The sequence below is a fragment of the Halictus rubicundus genome, chromosome 9 (genome assembly GCF_050948215.1).
Source record: "Halictus rubicundus isolate RS-2024b chromosome 9, iyHalRubi1_principal, whole genome shotgun sequence".
NCBI classification, from domain to species: Eukaryota; Metazoa; Arthropoda; class Insecta; order Hymenoptera; family Halictidae; genus Halictus; species Halictus rubicundus.
This window is the reverse complement of record NC_135157.1, coordinates 10502294-10521639: the sequence shown is the minus strand read 5'-3', so window position 1 is coordinate 10521639 and position 19346 is coordinate 10502294. Positions and strand designations below refer to the sequence as shown.

Genomic DNA, 19346 nt, shown 5'->3' with positions numbered 1-19346 from the left:
AATGATATTTTCCGAATTAACCATCCCTTAACGTCGTCGAATCGTCCAATTTCAAAATACTTTTCCAAGGACTACCTCTCACATACATTTCTGCCCTTGTCAGATGCTGCATCGCTCACCGTATTTAATGGTAAATTAAAAAATTTTGCATATATTTTTAGAGGTAAATAAATCTTTCTTTATTCAGAAACATTTAACGATATTTCCAGAAAGGAAATAAAATCATTAAAATTGTAAAACTGTACTATTTTCTAAGTGTCACAATTTAGGGGCGTCAGGCCAAGAAATCTCGAAGAAAAATCTTTTGACAGCTCAGGGCCACCGTAGATTTGATCCCTTCGTGAAAACGTGAAGGTCAAATCGGCCCTGGCAGTTTCTGCGTAGCCCAGCTATTCGGGGCTGGCAGCGAGAGGGTTAAAGCGAACGACTCGTCTCGTTCAAAATTTAACAATTGTTGTGCGTTAGAATAATTAGTGCTGGCCGCGGATCGCTCGCGAAGATCGTCCTCGAGCCCGGACCCGTCGTTTCAAGTCGAGATGCACGAAGCAGTCGGGGATGTATCACTGAATGGAGCACGTCTTCCTGGTGTCGGACGTTCTGAGCGTGATCCTGGAGCCGGGCGCGTTGTTCTCGTGTCCGGCCGCGAGCGAACACGTTTTCGTCCTCATGATCATCAGGTCCGTCCTTATGCTGGGCCGACGCACGTTCGGCGCAACGACGCCGCAGGCGTCGCTCAGACGACGCTTTATGCTCAGGGTTGCTTTGTGCCGCGGCTAGAAACAAATTGTCGCTCTTTCAGAACCCTCCACCAAAGAGACCGCCACTCGAAACCGTCCGGAGAAAAGCGCGACACGATTTGACCCCTTCAACTCGCTTTCTTCATGCTAATCGGCATCTCCAGCCAGCGAACGCTCTCTGGTCCGCTTGGAACGGGAACTGGAGGCGAAAAGCTACTGGCAAGACTATATTTCTTTTACCCTTATGTTGGCCAATTTTCCGAGAAACAGGCCCGAAATTTTCCGGCAATTTTCTAGTGAAGTACTCGAAAATGCCCGATAGAGAGAACAGGACTTCTTTGCTGTTCCTTTTTGTTTTTAATTGTTTTAGAAATTGTATGAAGCGTGAGAGATGGGGGTCAAATATTAATTTGAATTTCTCTCTGTCTCTGTCTACGATTCGTTAAGTGTTTGTTGCAATGATTGACGAACCTGCGAGGGCGGTAGCATCGTGGGCGATCCGAAGGTGAGCGGGACCTTTCTATGGTGGTTCGGTGCCATTTCCAGGGGAAGTCCGGCGACCACGAAGAGCTGGTAAAACAACTCCTCCACGTGGAAGTTCCTCTTCGCGGAGACCTCGACGAAGATGCAACAGTCGTCCTGGCTGTTGCAGTACTCTTCGGCTTCTTCGACGGTCACTGTTCTGTGGAAACAGGGGTCGCGTGCTCGTAACTCGAGACTCCCTTTGTTAATTTGCGAAACGTCGGCCCGGCATTTTGCGCCGTTATTACCGCGCGAAGCATTGCTTTGACCCATTATGAATATGCAAACCGGGCCGGATCGTTGGACAGGAAAATGAACATTAGTTACGCGAATCTTTTGACTCTGTGGAACGCTGAACATTTCGCGGAACAAACGGAAGTGACGTTCAACTGAATTCGCTTCTTCAAAGGGGGTCCTTCCGGTATTAATTTAGCGCACCGCAATGAGCGGCGTCTGATTTTTATCTGCGCCCGTACGTTTTATAAATGCCAGCTTCTGTGAAAGCTAATTTCTATTATCAGGATATAGTGTTCTCTCTGTGCAACGGATAACTTATATGAACACTATCTCAACTTAAATTTTAAGTGGAATCGCTCTCTTTCCGGTTACACCACCAGCTATAATCCTAAAAATCTTCCACAAAACCAAAGAAGTTAATTAGTGAAACCAAAACTGAAAAGACTTCTGTATCCCATATCCTAATTTAATCTACTATACTAAACCGTAAAAAATAATTGATTAAACTTTGTAAAATAATAGTGTCAATTTTTATCTATAATTTCAGAAGGTGTCCTTTGACTTTCTGTGTCAAACGAGTACGTTTTCCCAGTATGTTTTCACGAAGGTTGGATTGAGTTTCGATTTTATTTTCGCCCAATTAAAAATGTTAAAATGTGGGCGAGATGGTTATCAACCGCGAAACATTTCAACCACTTCTTTACCGTCGCGTGTTCCGTACGTCTTCATTACGTGGCCGTATGAATATTTAACGAAGGAACAGGCAAATGGTATTCAAATTAGAGTTAACGCGTGGAGGGAACAAATGGCTCGTACCTCACGTCCTTATCACATTTATTCCCGACGATGACCATGGGAACCTTCAAATTGAAGTGACTCTTGCTCCTGCTCTTCGTGGCGCTCTGGGTCGCGCTCACTTTAGTCTCCAGGATCGATTCTCGCAGCCTGATGGCCTCTTCGAAGGACTCCCGGCAGTCCAAACTGAACACGACCACGAACAAGTCTCCTGGAACAACAAGGAAAATTGTTCACCACGATGGGAAACATTTCTGCGTCACAACTTTTGCTCGGCAAACGGAAGCTGAAAAATATTCGTTTCACTCTCATCGCCAGACAACGGATCTTTACGCAAAACAAAAATTTTCTATCCGAATTCCAGCGAACTGGAGTGAAATAGAAAATTATTTTCTTTCTTAATTTGATTTTATTTCGCATAAAAATCCGCCTAGTCGTAATATTTCACCGAAGGGCACGGTGACTTCATGAAAATTGCAGGTTGTGTTTACGTATGTATATCGACAATTACAGTAAGTGGTTTTACGGTGCAATTTTTAAAAATATACAGCACCCGAGAGGAAATAGGTCTCTGTCACCACAACTGTCTGGAAATTAGAAATTTAAAGCGCTCCCACTCTCGAGTAAAGCGCGATGCGTTCAGTTTTGAATCAGGATATCGTCCATCATTACGCAGTTATCGTTCGCACGCGAATCATTCAGAGCCTGCTCAGTCCTGCTCGGTTGCTCGGTGTTTTGCGCCGCGAAAAAAAATGTTGCACCGTAAAATTTACTGCTGAATTTTGTTCACCCGCGAAGGCCGATATTTTCATTTTCCACGGAACCCAGAAGAACCCGGAACGCAGGCGAACAAACTCCTCATTCTAGCCGGTGCATAAAGGTACAGTGCATTCTATTTTTGCATAAATATTGGCGAGTTTATTACGAACTTCGTATACTGTAACAACGATCATAAACTTGTACCATTTACGACCCGACGGTTGTGATCATAAATGGAATCATTCGCGGCCGGAGCACTTCGGTCCGCGACAGAATGTAGCGATTTTACGGGAACGCTATAAATAAGCACAAAAAGACCGGTTTTGCCTCGAAATAAGCAAATTTTAGTTGGTTAAAATTCATGATATGAACGTGGCTTGTTTGCTATTTTTGGGAGAACGTTTTCGACAGGAATTCCCAGCGCCTCGTTGCAGCGTTCAGTTTTTATTGCTTCATTTTTGGGGAAAAAAAATCCTTCCTCTGCTTCGATGGCAACGATGTTTCATAAATATACTGTTCGCTAGTTAGTTTTGACAAGTCGTCTCATAAAATTGTTATTTATAATTTTAACCTTTTGGAGGCCTCTATATCTTTGAGTTATAGCTCATATTAATTTACTGGAATCGTCTAGAAATTTCATTAGAAAATCGTCTAAAGAGAAATTCGTATCCCCGAAAATCTTTGTATTAAAAAGTCAAACTTACATTCAGTATAAAAAGGCAAAGCAGTCTCCAGATTGCTTGTGCAAGTACCAGGAGGCAACGCAATTTGACGGAATCGATAAAAATAGCCGTCGCGTGGTTCATAGAGGATTTATGAATATTTATTCCAGATGAGGCCATTTTTCCGCGTCGAATGACATACCGGGCACGTTCGCACGTATGTAAGTGCATACGTTCCACGGGGTGGCCGTTCCGCGATCGAGTTTTAACGAGTTTCCCTGCACGTAAAGTCCACGCGGAACAAAAGAACGGGGAACATCGATCGACTCGTTTCACCGCGGAGAGAACCTCCTGAGTTTTTTAAGTTTCCACGGATAGCACGAAGTCGGTCGGAAACTTGTAGTGGCGTCTCACGGATCGCGCGAGCGCCAGCGCCGACTGTGACACTGTCATTAAAATGATAAAACACCCCGTCGGATCCACCCAGTCCCAAACCACCTGCCGCGGAACGACTTCCGTCGCCGCTTTTTCGAAATGACCCGTTCCACGCGAGCAGCAGGTGCTTCTGTTACGTGGCAGGATAATTGCCGCGATGTCTCGCGTCCTTGTCCCTCTACTCGATCATTTCTACCCTTTCCGATCGTCGAAACTCCTTTATTCGGTGACCTGTACATTTTCGATTGCGACGCTCAGTGCGGCAGAATCGCAAAAATTAATTACGCGTTCGTAATCGCGAACAGAACGGTTTTTTGGATTTACGGATTTTTGGGCTCACGGAATTCCGTTATTTGCTATTATGAAACGAAGACTTTATAAATCCACCCTTATAGGGGGTGTTCCAGTCCAAGAAATCGAAACTTGTCTACTTGGATACTCTTTTCTACTCATACGCTCTTCTTCCGTTGTCCACGTGCTATCCTTTGCTGCGCACCTTCCTTTTCTACGCGCTACTTCTTCTATTCTTATACTTCTATACTCCTGCTATTCGCATACCCTCCTTCCCTCGCTATACACCTTTCCCGCTTCTCGTACACTCTACTTCCTGCAGCATTATGTTTCACTGTTACACTCGCATAGTCTTCTTCTGTTAGTCACACACATTCCTCTTTCACCTTCCTTTCCAGTACTTGCTAATACTATAATAATTACTATACATACCGTACACTTCTCACTCTGTTCACGGTTTTTTGTCTTCGAATTTTACGTTCTTCTTTAATCATTTTTACCAATCAATATATTTTTCCTTTCTATGCGTACAGCCTTTCTTCTTACTAGGACACAGTTGTTGCTCGATAAGTGAGACAGTCAGGCGAGATTTATACGCACCTAATGGCCACTAGTCTTCGTTACTTGTTCGTTTCCATTCATGTATCCTCAGCATTTTATTTGTACACACTTGTCTTGCACATACAATTTTCTATTATTACCCACATAATCTTCTCTTTCACCCCTGCATACTATCTCCTGGCTACCCATTCTTGTCTATTTATATTCAGTTACTAATATAGCTTTTTTTCTCCTGCGCTATTTTTTAACCATCTTCTTGCATCATCCCCGTCTTCCTACGGCATCCCACATTTTAATACCCGATCCCCGAAGAAAACGGAGACGAAACGCACTCTGAAAAACAGATTCCAGCATCGGGGATGATCCCGCATCACGTATTCGGGTCGCGTACGCCGCGATCCATCTGCCGCGTTAATTTTTCTTCCGGCGCGGCAACTTCGGAAGTGACGCGGAAACGAGGCAGCCTGGCGTTTCCCGAAAGAACGTCTGGCTCGTAAATATCGCGCAAAACGAGCATAGAAATGGGATTTCGCTTCGTGGAAACACGCAACAAGCAAACCGCGAACCGGAAATCCAACTGATATATCCCGGGGATAAACCGAGCAGATCTTCGGGCACAGGAATGAAGGCGATGCTTTTGAATGGACAATGTTGAAAATCTCGTATGAGAAATCCTGGGGAGGAGGCAACGCTCGCATTCTTTCCTCCGGGATGAATCCGTTCCATAAATTCACTGGTTTGCAAGAACGTTTAGGGAAGACCGTTCTGATCTTGGCTTTGTTAGAAATTTGTTCTAGCTTTCAGATAGCGAGATAATGGAAATTATAAAATTTTCCCTTTCTAACGACAGACGTCAGGAAAAATATCTATATTGTTCCTCTGACTGCTGATTTGGTTCTATACGCAGCGGACAATTTTAAACAAAGATAGTTCTTTCACACTGATCTTTGTGTTGGACAAAAATCGCCAATTGATTGAATCTGATTGCTAAAAAATTGCTAACAAAATTAAATAAAAATAACCAGAGTTAATAAAATAAAAATTATGGGATTTTTCTTTTCATAAAAGTTTGATTTCCTTCGTTTTCGCGTTCCGGATATTATGCAACAAGCGACAAGCAACCTCTTCCGAATGTCGAAGGATGTTCCAAGCCTTTCGCGACGCCATTGCTTATTCTTATCTGCGAAACTGCTGCGAACATGTCGCCAAAACACAGCGAGCACTCTAACACGGTTCGCGTTCTATTTGCGAGGCTGATTTGCGAATAATGGGATCTCCTGAATGGCGAGCAGGCGCCATTTTGTCGCGTTCTCCGGCGACCTGTCGTCCTCGGATACGAATAGACGGTTCCACGATTTCGCTGGTGCATCGATCTCCCTAAACTTTTACTGCAGAGTAAACAACCTTTCCAACATTCGCATACCATTTCTCGAATACGATCCTACAGATGCGAATTTTTATTAAATAATATTAAAACGCCAGTTCGCAAATATTTTTTAAGGATCATAATACATAGCGTAATATTTAGAGAGTCCACAATCTCCTTCAACCAAATTGTTCCAATATTTCATAGCGTAGATATATTGCGTTTAATAAAATACTTTAACATCGAAAGTGAGTATCAAACGATATTGAAACGCCAATTCGCAAACATTTTTCGATTCTAATAAAGGATCCATTTGTTATCGATTGTTTATTAGCCGGAATCCCAAACCGCGGGGTTACTATAAACATTATCGAATTGACTCGCAAACATCCAGGCACTGTTTCGAATTCGTGTTAGCCGGAGATCATTTACAATTGAAAATAACCTGACGCACGGCCAGTATCAATATTACCGTCGAGTATTTACCGTTTCGCCCGCGCAGTCGTTGTTTGCACTGACATAAAATTTCACCCCCTTCCGACGAGAAATACTTATCGACGGTTTATCATAAGTGTCGCGTAGTAAGCACGGAAATTCGATAGACTCCTCGTGTGTTCTGCGCTCGGCGCACAGGACTTCTGCTTGTTCGTGCGAACAAACGGTCTATGTGGTTTGGGACCAACGTAAACACGCCCTATCGGCAACACCGTAGAAACGGTGTTCCATTGGAAACACAGCCTCGAAATGGCGCAGAACAATCCGATATGATAGCATTCAATCAGCGTTCCAGCTCGACAAGCCAATGATACAATATTTAGTCAATGGTGCAATATATAAAGCGAACTACCCGCTGGGGCAAAATGGCCGGCTCGAGTTCCGTTCGCCATTGCGCTCCAGATTGAAGAATGTTATAGTATTTTATTATACCGAACGGGACCATAGATCCAGCTTATGCGTGATCGTTATTGGCACCAACGCGAGAGAAAAAGTGTTATACACAAACCCCGTGTCCATATAAACAGTTTGATGTATGCGAAGGTCTAGAGAAACTATTTCATTTTTATAAACGGGGTCGAAAGGATTTCGGCAAGCTGTAATAAATATTTTTTAAATTAAACCAGTAACAAAATCAATTTTCTTGAACTACAGGAAGTCCCTGTGTTGAACTAAATTTTATTTTACATTTTTACGCAAAGAATTTGCAAATTTTAAACGAAGCTACTTGCACGAAGTTTACCTTGAAGTAAAATGGCGGCGAACTCTGTGCACCGCCATAGAAGGAGCCGAATTTCATTTTATAAGTTCAGAGGAAGAGTTCGCAGGATTTGGGTACCGGTGCTGCGAACTTTATTTTGAGACAAAATGGCGGCGTGTGTTGCCCTGTTGTCGGAGCATCGGTTGATCGGTTTCTAGCGGGTGTGTCAGGATTATCGCGTTCGGTCATTCAAAGCCAAATACACTGGATAACGAGCACGTTTAACGAATTTCTCGGCCATGAAGTACGTCCACCGCGCGAATTCGTACGCGAATAATCGCGAGGACGCGATAACCAGCCGCAGTCATTGTTCCCCGCCATTGTTCTACGCGCGCGTGTTTCTCTATTCGGAGCAATGGGCCGCGTTTCCCACAGTTCGCGCGAAAACGAACTTGGATATTGCGTGCCGGCTGCTGTGCAGAACTTGCGTTCCGCGTTTTCAATTTTAGTCCCCGGTGGCGAACGATATTCCCGCGTTCGCGTTCTTCCGTTTCAACTACAATGCAATTTGACGAATGATATACCTGTCGCAATGCTTGGTTCATTTTCAATTGAATTTCATTCGTTTCCGCTTTAATTCAGCCTCTATCGAATGAACGGTTTATTGCACGAAGAATGCCATTTTTATCGCCATTTTGTCTCGTATAATGTTCAGAGAATTCCAACAAAAATTCGATAAAATTCGACAGATCGTGTTCACTGTAAAACAACATGAACGTATAAAAAATGGTAGAATGTCAAAAAAGAGTGAATAGCGGCCATGTTGACAGTTTATTGAAGATTCAATGTCAAAGGAATCGCGTTTCAAAAATCGATGGTTTAGACATTGACGTTGGCTGAAACTCTGGACAGCTGCGAACAATTTCGACGCTCTAGGCGAACCACGCTAACCGAGTCCTCTTCATTGTCTAAAAAGCTTCTATCGATCGAAAAAAACTTTTTCTCTTTCCGGTACCTTTCCAGTTTAGAGACTTTTCAGCCTGGTGCCTCCAGGCGAGCGTCTCACCTATCGACGAAGCCTTCTTAGAGCTTTTATCTTTCTGTTGAAATATGTAACATATGTATTTAGCAACTGTATGACGTCAAGTCCTTGTTAGTGTTCAGTCAACACGCCTTCTATTATTGGTACACTGCGGTCGTCACGGGAATTTACTTTAGCACTGCCAATTGCATAACCGAAGCAAAAGAAAGTAATAGATACTATATCTCAAACACCAAGGTCCTGTGTCGAAAACACCATACGTAATAAAATTTGTTTGGTATTATTTTTGCTACGCATTTGCGCAATTATTATATAGGTGGTTGTAAAAATTATCCAGTTGTTATCATCAGTCTCGTTATTGATCTGGTGAATATTCTTCCAGGCACATGTAACCTATTTTTGCATTTTTTAATTCTATTAAATTTTTTATTTCCGTCCTATACATGCTCTTAAACGAAATTTCCTAAATTAATCAAAGCTAAATCAACAAAAATTCGATTTACATTTTGTATTTGTTATACAATAAACCTAACTTCTCTCATTCCGTCCCGTATGGTGTTTTTCAGATTGGATCGCGACATTCTGCGGACGATTTGAGGAAGTGCGATAGTCTTCGGAGAAGTATAATTTTCGGCCCGTTCGCGCAGAGCGTTTCCACACGGAGCCTTTTCGTGTCAGCAAGGTTAAGCCAACGTTGCGAGCCAATCCATCCGATGCCGAACACGATGCAATTGGGTATCGACGTCGCTCCTCGTGACGAACGCGGCCGCCCGAAAGTGATTGCACCGATATAGAGCTGAATGGACCACCGGTTGCGTCCCGGAGGAAATCGTTATCGCTTTGAAACGGTCGCTGGAAAGCTGTCGCGGTTTCCGGTTGAGCCCGGTGACAAGGCGCGCGCGAATTGTGCCCGTGCGAAATTCGCGGATGGAGCTCGGATTCGGCCGACAGTCCATCCGGCTCTGGCGAAAGATCCTTTTTGACACGGGATATCTCGAAATTTATCCACTGGCAACGCACTATACATATCAATCTTCGCAACGAAACAACACGCGCATCACCGACGACGCTTCAAAACACATCATTCTGTGGCAAGTTTCAGCTGAACAGTATCGTTCAGATCAAAATGAAAGAAGAAAAACGATGATGTGAAAACTAGACTCTGTGTTACAATTTCTTATTGAACAATTATGGGATGAATTAGTTTAATCGCACATCAGTTCGTAATCAGTGTAGACTGCGGATTTTTATGCAAATTTGATGCGTTTTTTTTTCTCAATTATTGTATGCAGTGGAATTAGTTTTAAATACTTTAAATGTCATATATTTGCATAAGCTTGAGATTAAAATTGGGTCTGGTTTAACGCAATTTTCCTTGAAATTGCTTGTTGCTTCCAGGCCGTTCTTTAATCACGTCAACTGCGAAGAGGCTCACAGAACCGGCGTGAAAAATAATTGTACGGCTATTTTTGGTTCTTGAAATCAATTTTGCCCTGTTGTGCATTGTTTACCGTCTTCGCCGTAATTATTCGTAAAGGGTCGCTCGTGTAGATTCTTTTCTAGCCGGTGTGCTTTTTATATACCCGTGTTTACCGAGCTCGCTTTGACCAACACGCGAGGCGAACTTCAACAACAACTTCTTGCCGCGCTCTCGGCAATTTATTTATCAAGGAGAAAAGGTCCAAACAGACGCGTCGTGCCAGTCAGCCAAGGAGCAACTGGACCAAACGGAACGACGTTCCTCCGAGAATTTCGGCCGAATTTCAAAATCGTGTTGTCAACCATTTTTTGCGAGACGTCCTGGCCCCCCACCCCCCCGGAAACTGTCCGAGTGAACTCGGATTAAAAGGCGCGGAATGTAATTCATTTTATAAATGAAAGGGAGGCGGGTGGGTTGGGCCGGAAGTGCAGTCGGCTCGAAAGAAATTCGTTTTACGGAACGCCATGCTCTTAACTTAATTAAACCGAGATCTCATCACGATTAATTACAACAAAAGACGATTAATTATGTGCAATTGTACCGGGTCGGCGCTGGAGGACCGACGACTTGCAGCTACCGGCTAAAATGATTAGTCGAGCACTGATTCGGCCGAGATTCTGTCACTGGAACTGTTCAATCGTGATTGAACAAAGAAAAGTCGAGGGAGACTCTTTATTTAATGGATTGTGTAACGTGGAATTGTTTCGGAATACTCTATGACGAAGGTTGAACCAGAAATGCCGGAAAGATGATGGGCGGACTGATAAGTAGCTTGCAGATCTTCAGGCGAAATGGAAACTTTCTACCTGAATTGCAACAAACTGGCAAGCAAAGAACAGTCGAGGGAGACTCTTTATTTAATGGATTGTGTAACGTGAAATTGTTTCGGAATACTTTATGACGAAGGTTGAACCAGAAATGCCAGGAAGATGATGGCGAACTGATAAGTAGCCTGCGGATCTTCAGGCGAAATGGAAACTTTCTACCTGAATTGCAACAAACTGGGGTGAAATAAAAATTGGTATCGTTTTTAACACTAAACCTTAAAAGTAACTAGTTGCCCTATAAAAATGACAATATTGCATTTACTTCGACTCTGCGTGGTTCGCATTATAAGTACGTGGACTACTAATTATTTTCATTTAATCATTTCCCACGAAAGCATCTTTACAATTTCAATAATTGTAAAATAAAAAATTTGTAACCTGTCGCTTTGTGTCTTTAAATTCTTCTAATGTTTCTACTGTTTGGAATGAATCTAACACATTACTGTATACCGAATCCGCCGCGTATCCGCTTTTTGCGGCAAGCTTAGTTTGCTTAATTGAGTTAGTTCTGTCGAGGGTCTTCTACTAATTGAACAGGACCCTGTACGTGATGCTCGCCGCCTTATTGACCAAGGGGGCAGTTTCGCAGCAGGTTCTCTTCCGAGGCGTCCAACTTCGCGGACACGCGTATATAGTACATGTACACGTTTTGCTCGGGGAACATCGTTGCACCATTGTCTCGCCCGTGATATATATGTCAGCCATTATACGACGATGCGCCTGTGTGTCCCGGAATCGAAAGGATTTCCCTTTTCTCGCGTCGGACGACGTCTAGGGGCTCATTGTCTCCGAATTCGGGTCGCCGTCCGCTTGTTCGCGATCAGTCGCGCGTCTCGCACCCACCAACTTCTTCCATCGCGTTGCTGCGACGCTGGCTTCTTGCCTCTCACAATTCGCTAACTTGGTTTCACTCCTTCTGATTTTCCCGCTGGTAAACCTTGCACCTTCCGCTGAGCGTGCTCGACATCATTTCCCTAAACTTACTCGTTTGCGGATTAAACCGATCCGGCTACCTCCAGGCAAACCTCTCCTCGGTTGAACTCCCCTAAAACGCTTTTGCAATTTTTATATCACTTTTGTGTAACGCAATAGTCCGCAAACTAGACCCCAGCGCTACGTTATTGTTCGTCGACTCCAGGCTTTTAAAACAGTAAACTTACCACCACCGAATGATCGGTCTCAAATTTTTTAGTTCGCAATTATCGAAATATCGAAGCATGTACTGTAATAAAAATCGCACAAACTCCAAATAAAGTTTTTCCGCCTGAACATGCCGCCGCTCGGGAGCTCCTCTGACGGAAAACCGAGCTGATGATGGACGGCAATTGTTGCCCGGGGTGTTTATTACGAGCCACTCCGTGCTAGAAGTTTCGAGAACTTGAAATTAAATGAAGCGTTATTTCGCGTCGGGTTTCGGAAACTTGGAGCCGAATAAAGTGTCGTGCAGAATTCGGAAAATTTGAAATTAAATAAAGTGTTGCCGTTCTGTTCGCACAATTCGAAATCGGATAAACGACTGTTTCGTGCGGAGTCCAGAGAATTTGGAATTGAACGAAGTAGCGTTGCGCAGAGCTGAGAGAATTCGAAATCGGGTAGACGACTGTTTCGTGCAGAGTTTGGAGAATCTGTGATTGAATAAAACATTATTTCCGGCGAAGCGTGGCAAATTACAAATTAACGCTTCATGGTTTCGAGAAAACCGCGTTTAAAGTTTTCCCTGTCGGCAGGCTGTAAAAATGAGGAAAAAATATATTTTGGCAAAATTTGAGTCCGATTGGTAGTTTCTGTGATGTAATTAGAATTAGAAAACAATAATAATAATTTTGTTACTTTAATTTAATCACGAAATTTTGTGATCGTTAAAAGATTGTGCTTTTGATGTACACGAAGGGGAAATCGATTGTTTGGACCAGTCGCGCGGGCATACTTAATAACTGCGTCACGTGTGCCGGTAATCTTGATGCGAGGGTCCTCGGCCAGCTTAATAACCGGCGGCGGCCATTCTTTCGCTGCTGTTTTGCATAGCGAGCAGTCGCTGCGCAAATATTCGCAGGTAGCTGGAAGGCTCGCGAGGCACGTACAACCCGTCGAGATCAAATTTTTCACGGGACAAACCAGGTCCGGCACAAAGTGTTCCCTCGTCTCGTCCCGTCCGGGAAAACGCTGTGAATCCCGTCCCTCCCTCCCAGAAGTATCGCGTTACCTTTTCGTATATCCGGCCAATTTTTCAAAGTCCCGCGACAACCGGGTTTATTACGCGTTGCCGCGGGTTCACGGCCTTCTCCGTTTTCTTCCATCGATTTTCGTTTTGCCACCGAGTATCGCGAAGAGCGCGGCCCGAGTGCTGCGCCGACGGTTTTATGAGCTTTTTCGAGATCGCGCCCCGGCCCTGGCATAAAGCGCGAATTGTTCACCTGACTCTGCTCACACATAGTCGAGGAAGGAAAACGGCAGTCGTTTTGTATATCGGAGAAACGTTCCGGGAAAAATATTAAAACAGGCGAACGATGTTTGTCGAGCGAAGATGAAGCGATCTCCGTTCAGGAAATAAAGACAGCCGGGGAAAATGTCGGAACATCTTCGGCAATAATCTGAACAAAGGGAACGATCGTAAAAGTGATAGACTGTGAATTTTCATGCGAAATTCCCTCTCTCAATCATTTTAATAATTCATAAAATCGTGTGTTCTGAAATTTTTGGTAATCTCTTCGCTACAGTTTATTCCTGCTACGCATAGAGTTCATTTAATTCGCAGTTCAGCGATGGGAAAGTCTCGTGTCGATTATTTTGAAAGAAATAATGGACGCGACAGAAAAGATCTACTTTCAATTCGCGACGTAGAATTTGGTCTCCCTTTATAAACCGGGACCATAATCATTTCGTTTCGAGGGCCAGAAGCTAGAATTTCATATTGGGCCGAGAATATCTATGCAAATTTAAATTTTCACCGGCAGCTATCGGGGAAGACCGAGGTAAAATTGAATATTCTGATCTACACTAAGGGTCTCGGTATTTTAAAGATGATATAAAAAAAAAAAAAGAAATGTCGAGATTCCACGGAAGTTTTACCTTTATCCTTCTCCCAAGATTTTTCTTGGATTATTGGAAAACCGTTAAACTTTCATTTTTACGCGTGACCCCAGGAAGTTTAACTTTCTCGAGGATCCAAAGTGAATTATAAACGCGTAAAGATCCGCAATCTATTTATAAAATGTTCATTACGCCAAGCAACCGTTTTATGGTTAAAGAAACGGGTAAGGTCACGGTTTGCTTAGTCGATGGAAATTGTGCGACACGTTTCCGATTCAATTTTTCTCCCATAGTTTGTGGATCACGAGCTTCCGGTTGAGCGCGGCCAGTTCAATATTAATCGAGCTTTCCCACGACCTCTTCCGCGGATATAAGGATTCGGACGGAGCATGAATTTTCCATACAATGCCAGTTAAAGAAATAGACCCGGGGGAAGAGGCACGTCGACACAGGATATTCGGAGGATCATTTCCTTTGTCCCTATGGAATTTCCGCGATACTCGGTCCTGTTGCCTTTTCGTTTTCGTATTACTTCCAGCTTCCTTTTTTAGGCCAGGACATTTGTCAGGCTGACCGTGGCACAAGGCAACAGCCATTTGAATTATTGAGCTAGGGGAGGAGAGGCCATCCTTCAACAGAGGGTCGTTTCCCGCCTCCTTAGCTCTTAAATCTTGCTCCCAAATGTATGTGTTTAGGGTTGCTGCCTTTTGTAGCACTTCTCGAATCGCTTGCGTTGCCAGAAAAATTTTAGCAGCACGGAATCTGATGGGAGGCTTGGTACGAGACATAATTGCTTCAGAATATTTGATTTACGGAGGAATTTTCCCCTGCTTTCAGAAAATGATGACTCCAGATACGTTCGAAAATAATTCCAACGATCACGTAAGTACCATCAATCTGTACAATAACATTCAATAATTTGTACTATTTAAAAAGCATGACAATGTCCCAGACCTTTAAAGATAATTGTAATAACGTCGTAACAGAAATGGGTCGGACAGAGTTAAACCACTCGAGGGTCTTTAAATGAATGATAATTCCAGAGACGTTCTAAAACAATTCCAGAAATGTCAGCACCACGAATGTGCACAATAATGTGAATTAATTGAAGCGGCTCAATACGAGTGTCAATTGCACAGCCGCGCCAAAGTAATTTCATAAATGTCAAAGGTTCGAAGAAATAATTGAGAAATACGTGTGTACACGTTGCGCGGAGAAAGAGGTTTGGCAGCGTTGAATAGAAAATTTGGACGGACACGATAGAAAAAAGATGACACCGCCGACGCGGCAAGTTGGCGATAAAATGTCGGCTGGCAGATCCCCGGCTCGACGTCGGAGACGACGAGTTCATTTGAGCCACCCGTTCGATCCATATTTCGCAGGGTGTGGGCCGAACCTGCGTCGAGTTATCTCGTCTTTCGCGCGAACTTTCTCGCCGTGTCGGCCTTCCCCGAGCCGATACCGATGGGATTGGCTTTCCGACGTTATTACCACGCTCGGGCCACGCTCAACAATGTTTTCTTATCGTATCGCGGTGAGCCCTGTATGCAGAGCGAGCCTCGGCGTGTGCAACGTTCCGCTGAACGACTTACGATCCTCTTCTCCGGTGTCCTATACGCCCGGCAAACACAATTGACTGCTCAAGGCTATTGCTCCCGCCCCAACGATTCTCGCTCCAACGATACCGACACCGTTTAACGTGTATACTGTGCTCGGAAAGATAAAAGGAACTGGCTTCACAAATGCCTCCGGCCAGAAATTATCGTGCCGCCGTGGAAAGAAATTCTGCGACGTTTGACGAACTCTACATACAGAAAGTCTCTTTCGGATTGTCCTGCCGGTTCGTTCCAAAAATATTTAACCCTTTGCACTCGAAGCTATTTTAATTCCGAAACGAATCATTTCTTCTGACCTAGAATATTTCCCTTCTGAATATTTTTTTCATGTTATATTTACGAAAATGGTGCAATTTACTTGTACAATACCGAAGTGTTTAGTAATTTATTAAATGCAAACACATTTAATAATGTAGAAAATATTTTGAATAATTTACAGCAATTTTTAGTGGCGCCTTACAGTCGCCATTCGAGTGCTAAGGGTTAATATATATAATAGACTACAAAGTCTGGATAAAAATTGACTAGCTCTAACAAACGAACCTTTCTCCGCAATGAAGAAGCTCCTGAGGACACCGGTAAACTGCGCCAGATAAGATGGCGCCTACGATAGCCTGATTGCGGAGTAATTAAGGAAGTGCCCGAGGTCAAGGAGCGCCACGAAGCATATCGGCGTTCGAGTAGCCGCCGATAATCATGAATCAGCATCGATGGTCGCGTTTGGATTGGCTAATTCGCCGATGGGCCGCTTCGCAAGGGCAAAACGGCGTGGTAAATTAACGCGACGGCCTAATATGCAGCAGATTCGGCCTTGGTTTTCAAGCTTACGTCGCCATTGTGTCTCCCCGGCGTATTGGTGCCCCTTCGTTTCAATTGAAACAGCTGCCGATTTGCCGACGGTTTATGGCCGCAGTTTATCGCATAGTATCCGTGCTGCTCACGCCCCGAATTCATTCCATTAATTGAAATTGCGCCGGGTGTCTTGCCCGGGTCGGATGTCCTCCTCTCGAGGCGTTTCGAGAGAGGACGTCCCCGAACGTCACGATTTTTCAGACGTCCGCTTGCGAATCGGAGTTGCAGAGACTCGAGGTGTGCAACACCCTTTAGGTATTCGTAAAGCACGTCCGTAAACTGAACGAGCATGAGGAACGACACGCGAACTTCTGAAGTTGCGAACTCGAGATGGCGAGGACTCGTCCTTTCAACTCGACGTCCTCTTCCGCTGAACCCTCAGGACCTCGAGGGCTTCCGTATAATTCGAGTGCGATGAATTCTTCTTAAATATTTAACATTTTCAGGCAGATCTTTTGTTCCTCTTGCAGAAAGATTATCTCCGGAGTTCGGAAGCTGATCCGAAAAATCACGTGTATCGACAGAAGTACGGTAGCACCTCGATCATTGTCTGAATACACTCCACGTACAAACAGTCAAGATTTAATCTTGCATTGTAACTAAATAACTGTTCTATTATCCGAACACTCGTGTCCTGATTATTTCTGATAACCGATACTGTAGTTAAACTAATTTTTATCGACGAAGAATGTTTCAACGCGATGGACGGTCTTCTTTAGACATTTCATAAAATAATTTTACCTGTGTCTTGGAGAAGACGGTTTCTAGGTAATTTCCTGGGTCTTCCTGCTGAAGACCTATATTACTGCCTCGTCTTTTCAGTGCCGCCACATTTTTTCAGCTAAGTGCAATAATTAAAAATATACAAAGGCTCAGACACCGTATTTTCTTTCCATTAGAAAGTTCTCTTCTTTTTTTCTGGCGATTCGGTACGGCATGCTGCAGGTTCAAGGCAATTCTAATGGAACAGCATAACGGCGGGCCCCGCCATTTTGACTTGTAAAATAGCTACGGGGTTCTATTCACGAAAGAGAACGATAGTATTAGGTTCCTCTGATTATTCTGAAGACAATGGAGCTTTGGCGATTTTTGATCACCTTGTATATTGTTCAACGAATTAGTAAACATCTGGATGCGTTCTAACGAGAAACGCAACTTTCCTAAAGATTTACAAGTTCTCGACAAGCTGAACTACGGGGTTAGTATCGCCAAAGTTTTGGCTGTTTGCGTATACTTCGGCGAAACCTTTCCGCGAATTTTGCTGTGTAGTTTCGGGGACGCGAGTTCTGACAACATTTCCACTTACTCCCGGCGATGTTTGAATAAATATTTACCGAACTTTCTCTAACTACGGCAATCTCGAAAATGATTTCGTGTTAACGAGTCTTTGATCGTCCTGTATAATCTCGAATCAATTTAGAGAATACTTGGAGCATCTGCCAAGAAAATCTACAAACTTCCAGCGGTGGAAGGAATTTTTATTTATATGGTGGAGGAAGACCAATATCTTTAATGGCCCTGTACGTATTAATTTATTAAAAGAACACTTGGAATGTTCCGCAAAGAATCACAGGATCCCACTAGATGAAAAATCTTTCCCTAAGATTCTCAAGTTTTCAATGGAGCTACATCTAGCAATACCTAAATTTTTAATTATATTAACAATTCTTGAACGCCCTGTACATCCTTCAATCTACGCCCAGGTGTTCCACGAAGAAAAGTTACAGTGTCCCACCTATGGGACTTTTCCTAAGATTCACAAGGGATTCCATTATCTTCACATGTTCCACTGATTAGTTCGGATAATCGAGGTTCCACTCTATCGCGAATTAGACAAGTAAATATGAACCAAACAGTGTCGTGTTTGGGTTCGTTTTAATCAGAAAATTGTCACGAATACGTCGATAAAACTCCCACAAATAAAATTGTTAACAAATCAGATTTATCGTTGAATTGTCACCGATTATCTGTCAACGTTCGACGCTAGCGGCGAGAGATCGAGGAATAGAGATAAATTAATAGTAATAATTTACATTAACAATTCTTGACTGCCCTGTACGTCTTCCACCTTGTTAGGGGATACTCCCCGAGGGAAAGTCATAGTGTTCCGAGAACCGTAGGATGAAACGACTTCCCCCAAGATTCGCAAGTTCCCGACAGAAGTTAAGGGTAGCACCGGCAAACTTTTCGTCGGTTTCGTACAGCATCCGCGGAAAGTTCGCCGCGGATCTCCGGTATCGGAACGCATTAATCCTCGCGCGCGATACGCTTTAATTATCGGCGGGATCGAGCGAGAGGCAGCGACGGCGGCGGCGGGGCGCGTTTGTTTAAACGTTATTTATCGCGCGACAGCGAACGTTGATGCCGGTAATTAGTTACGCGGCATAATTACGGAAATTTACTGGCCCGCGCGGGACGTGCAGCGTCTTGGGTGATATTTTACGAGCAGATAAACGCTCCGCTGGTAACGCCCTCGTTAATCACTCGCAAATGAAATGTTTAAAAGGGGCAAACTCTGAATGGAGCCGGGGAAATCACGGGACGATGATCTATCGCGGAACTTCGCGGTCGGTGTTTACGCTTGTGCGACCGACGCGACCAGTAAATGTTGCGGGTAAATTGTTGGCCGATCGGATGATTCAACAAAGATGAAAAATTGCACGGAACTCCGGAAATAATTCACCATCTTGCTCGGTGATCCGGAAGATGGAGGATTTCCCAGGCATTCGGGAAACTTTCGCGACAGAAAAAAGTATTGGAAAGTAAGATTTTACTTCGAACGATTTTCTCGGGGAAACAATGCCAACATTCCTTGATCGCTTCGGAATGTCTTATACATTCATGAAGCTTGATGGTTGCCTGCTTCTTTAGGTACGCTAAAGAATTTATTTACCGTCCACGAGTAACTCGTTCAGTAGCATGATTTAACCTTCGGTCTC

The 19346-nt window shown here is 43.8% G+C and overlaps 1 protein-coding gene across 2 annotated transcripts in view; it reads right to left on the bottom strand.

Annotated features, from left to right (window-relative positions):
• Positions 1-250: 250 nt before the first annotated feature.
• The window catches only part of LOC143356895 (dexamethasone-induced Ras-related protein 1), an 83523-nt gene continuing 64427 nt past the window's right edge, over positions 251-19346 (bottom strand). For both annotated transcript variants that reach the window (XM_076792935.1, XM_076792936.1), the window contains exons 4-6: positions 2313-2502; positions 1209-1419; positions 251-773 (exon numbers count right to left, since the gene is read on the bottom strand). In XM_076792935.1, the coding sequence (XP_076649050.1) occupies positions 561-773; positions 1209-1419; positions 2313-2502 (614 nt within the window). In that variant the 3' untranslated portion in view covers positions 251-560. The remainder of the gene's footprint in view (positions 774-1208; positions 1420-2312; positions 2503-19346) is intronic.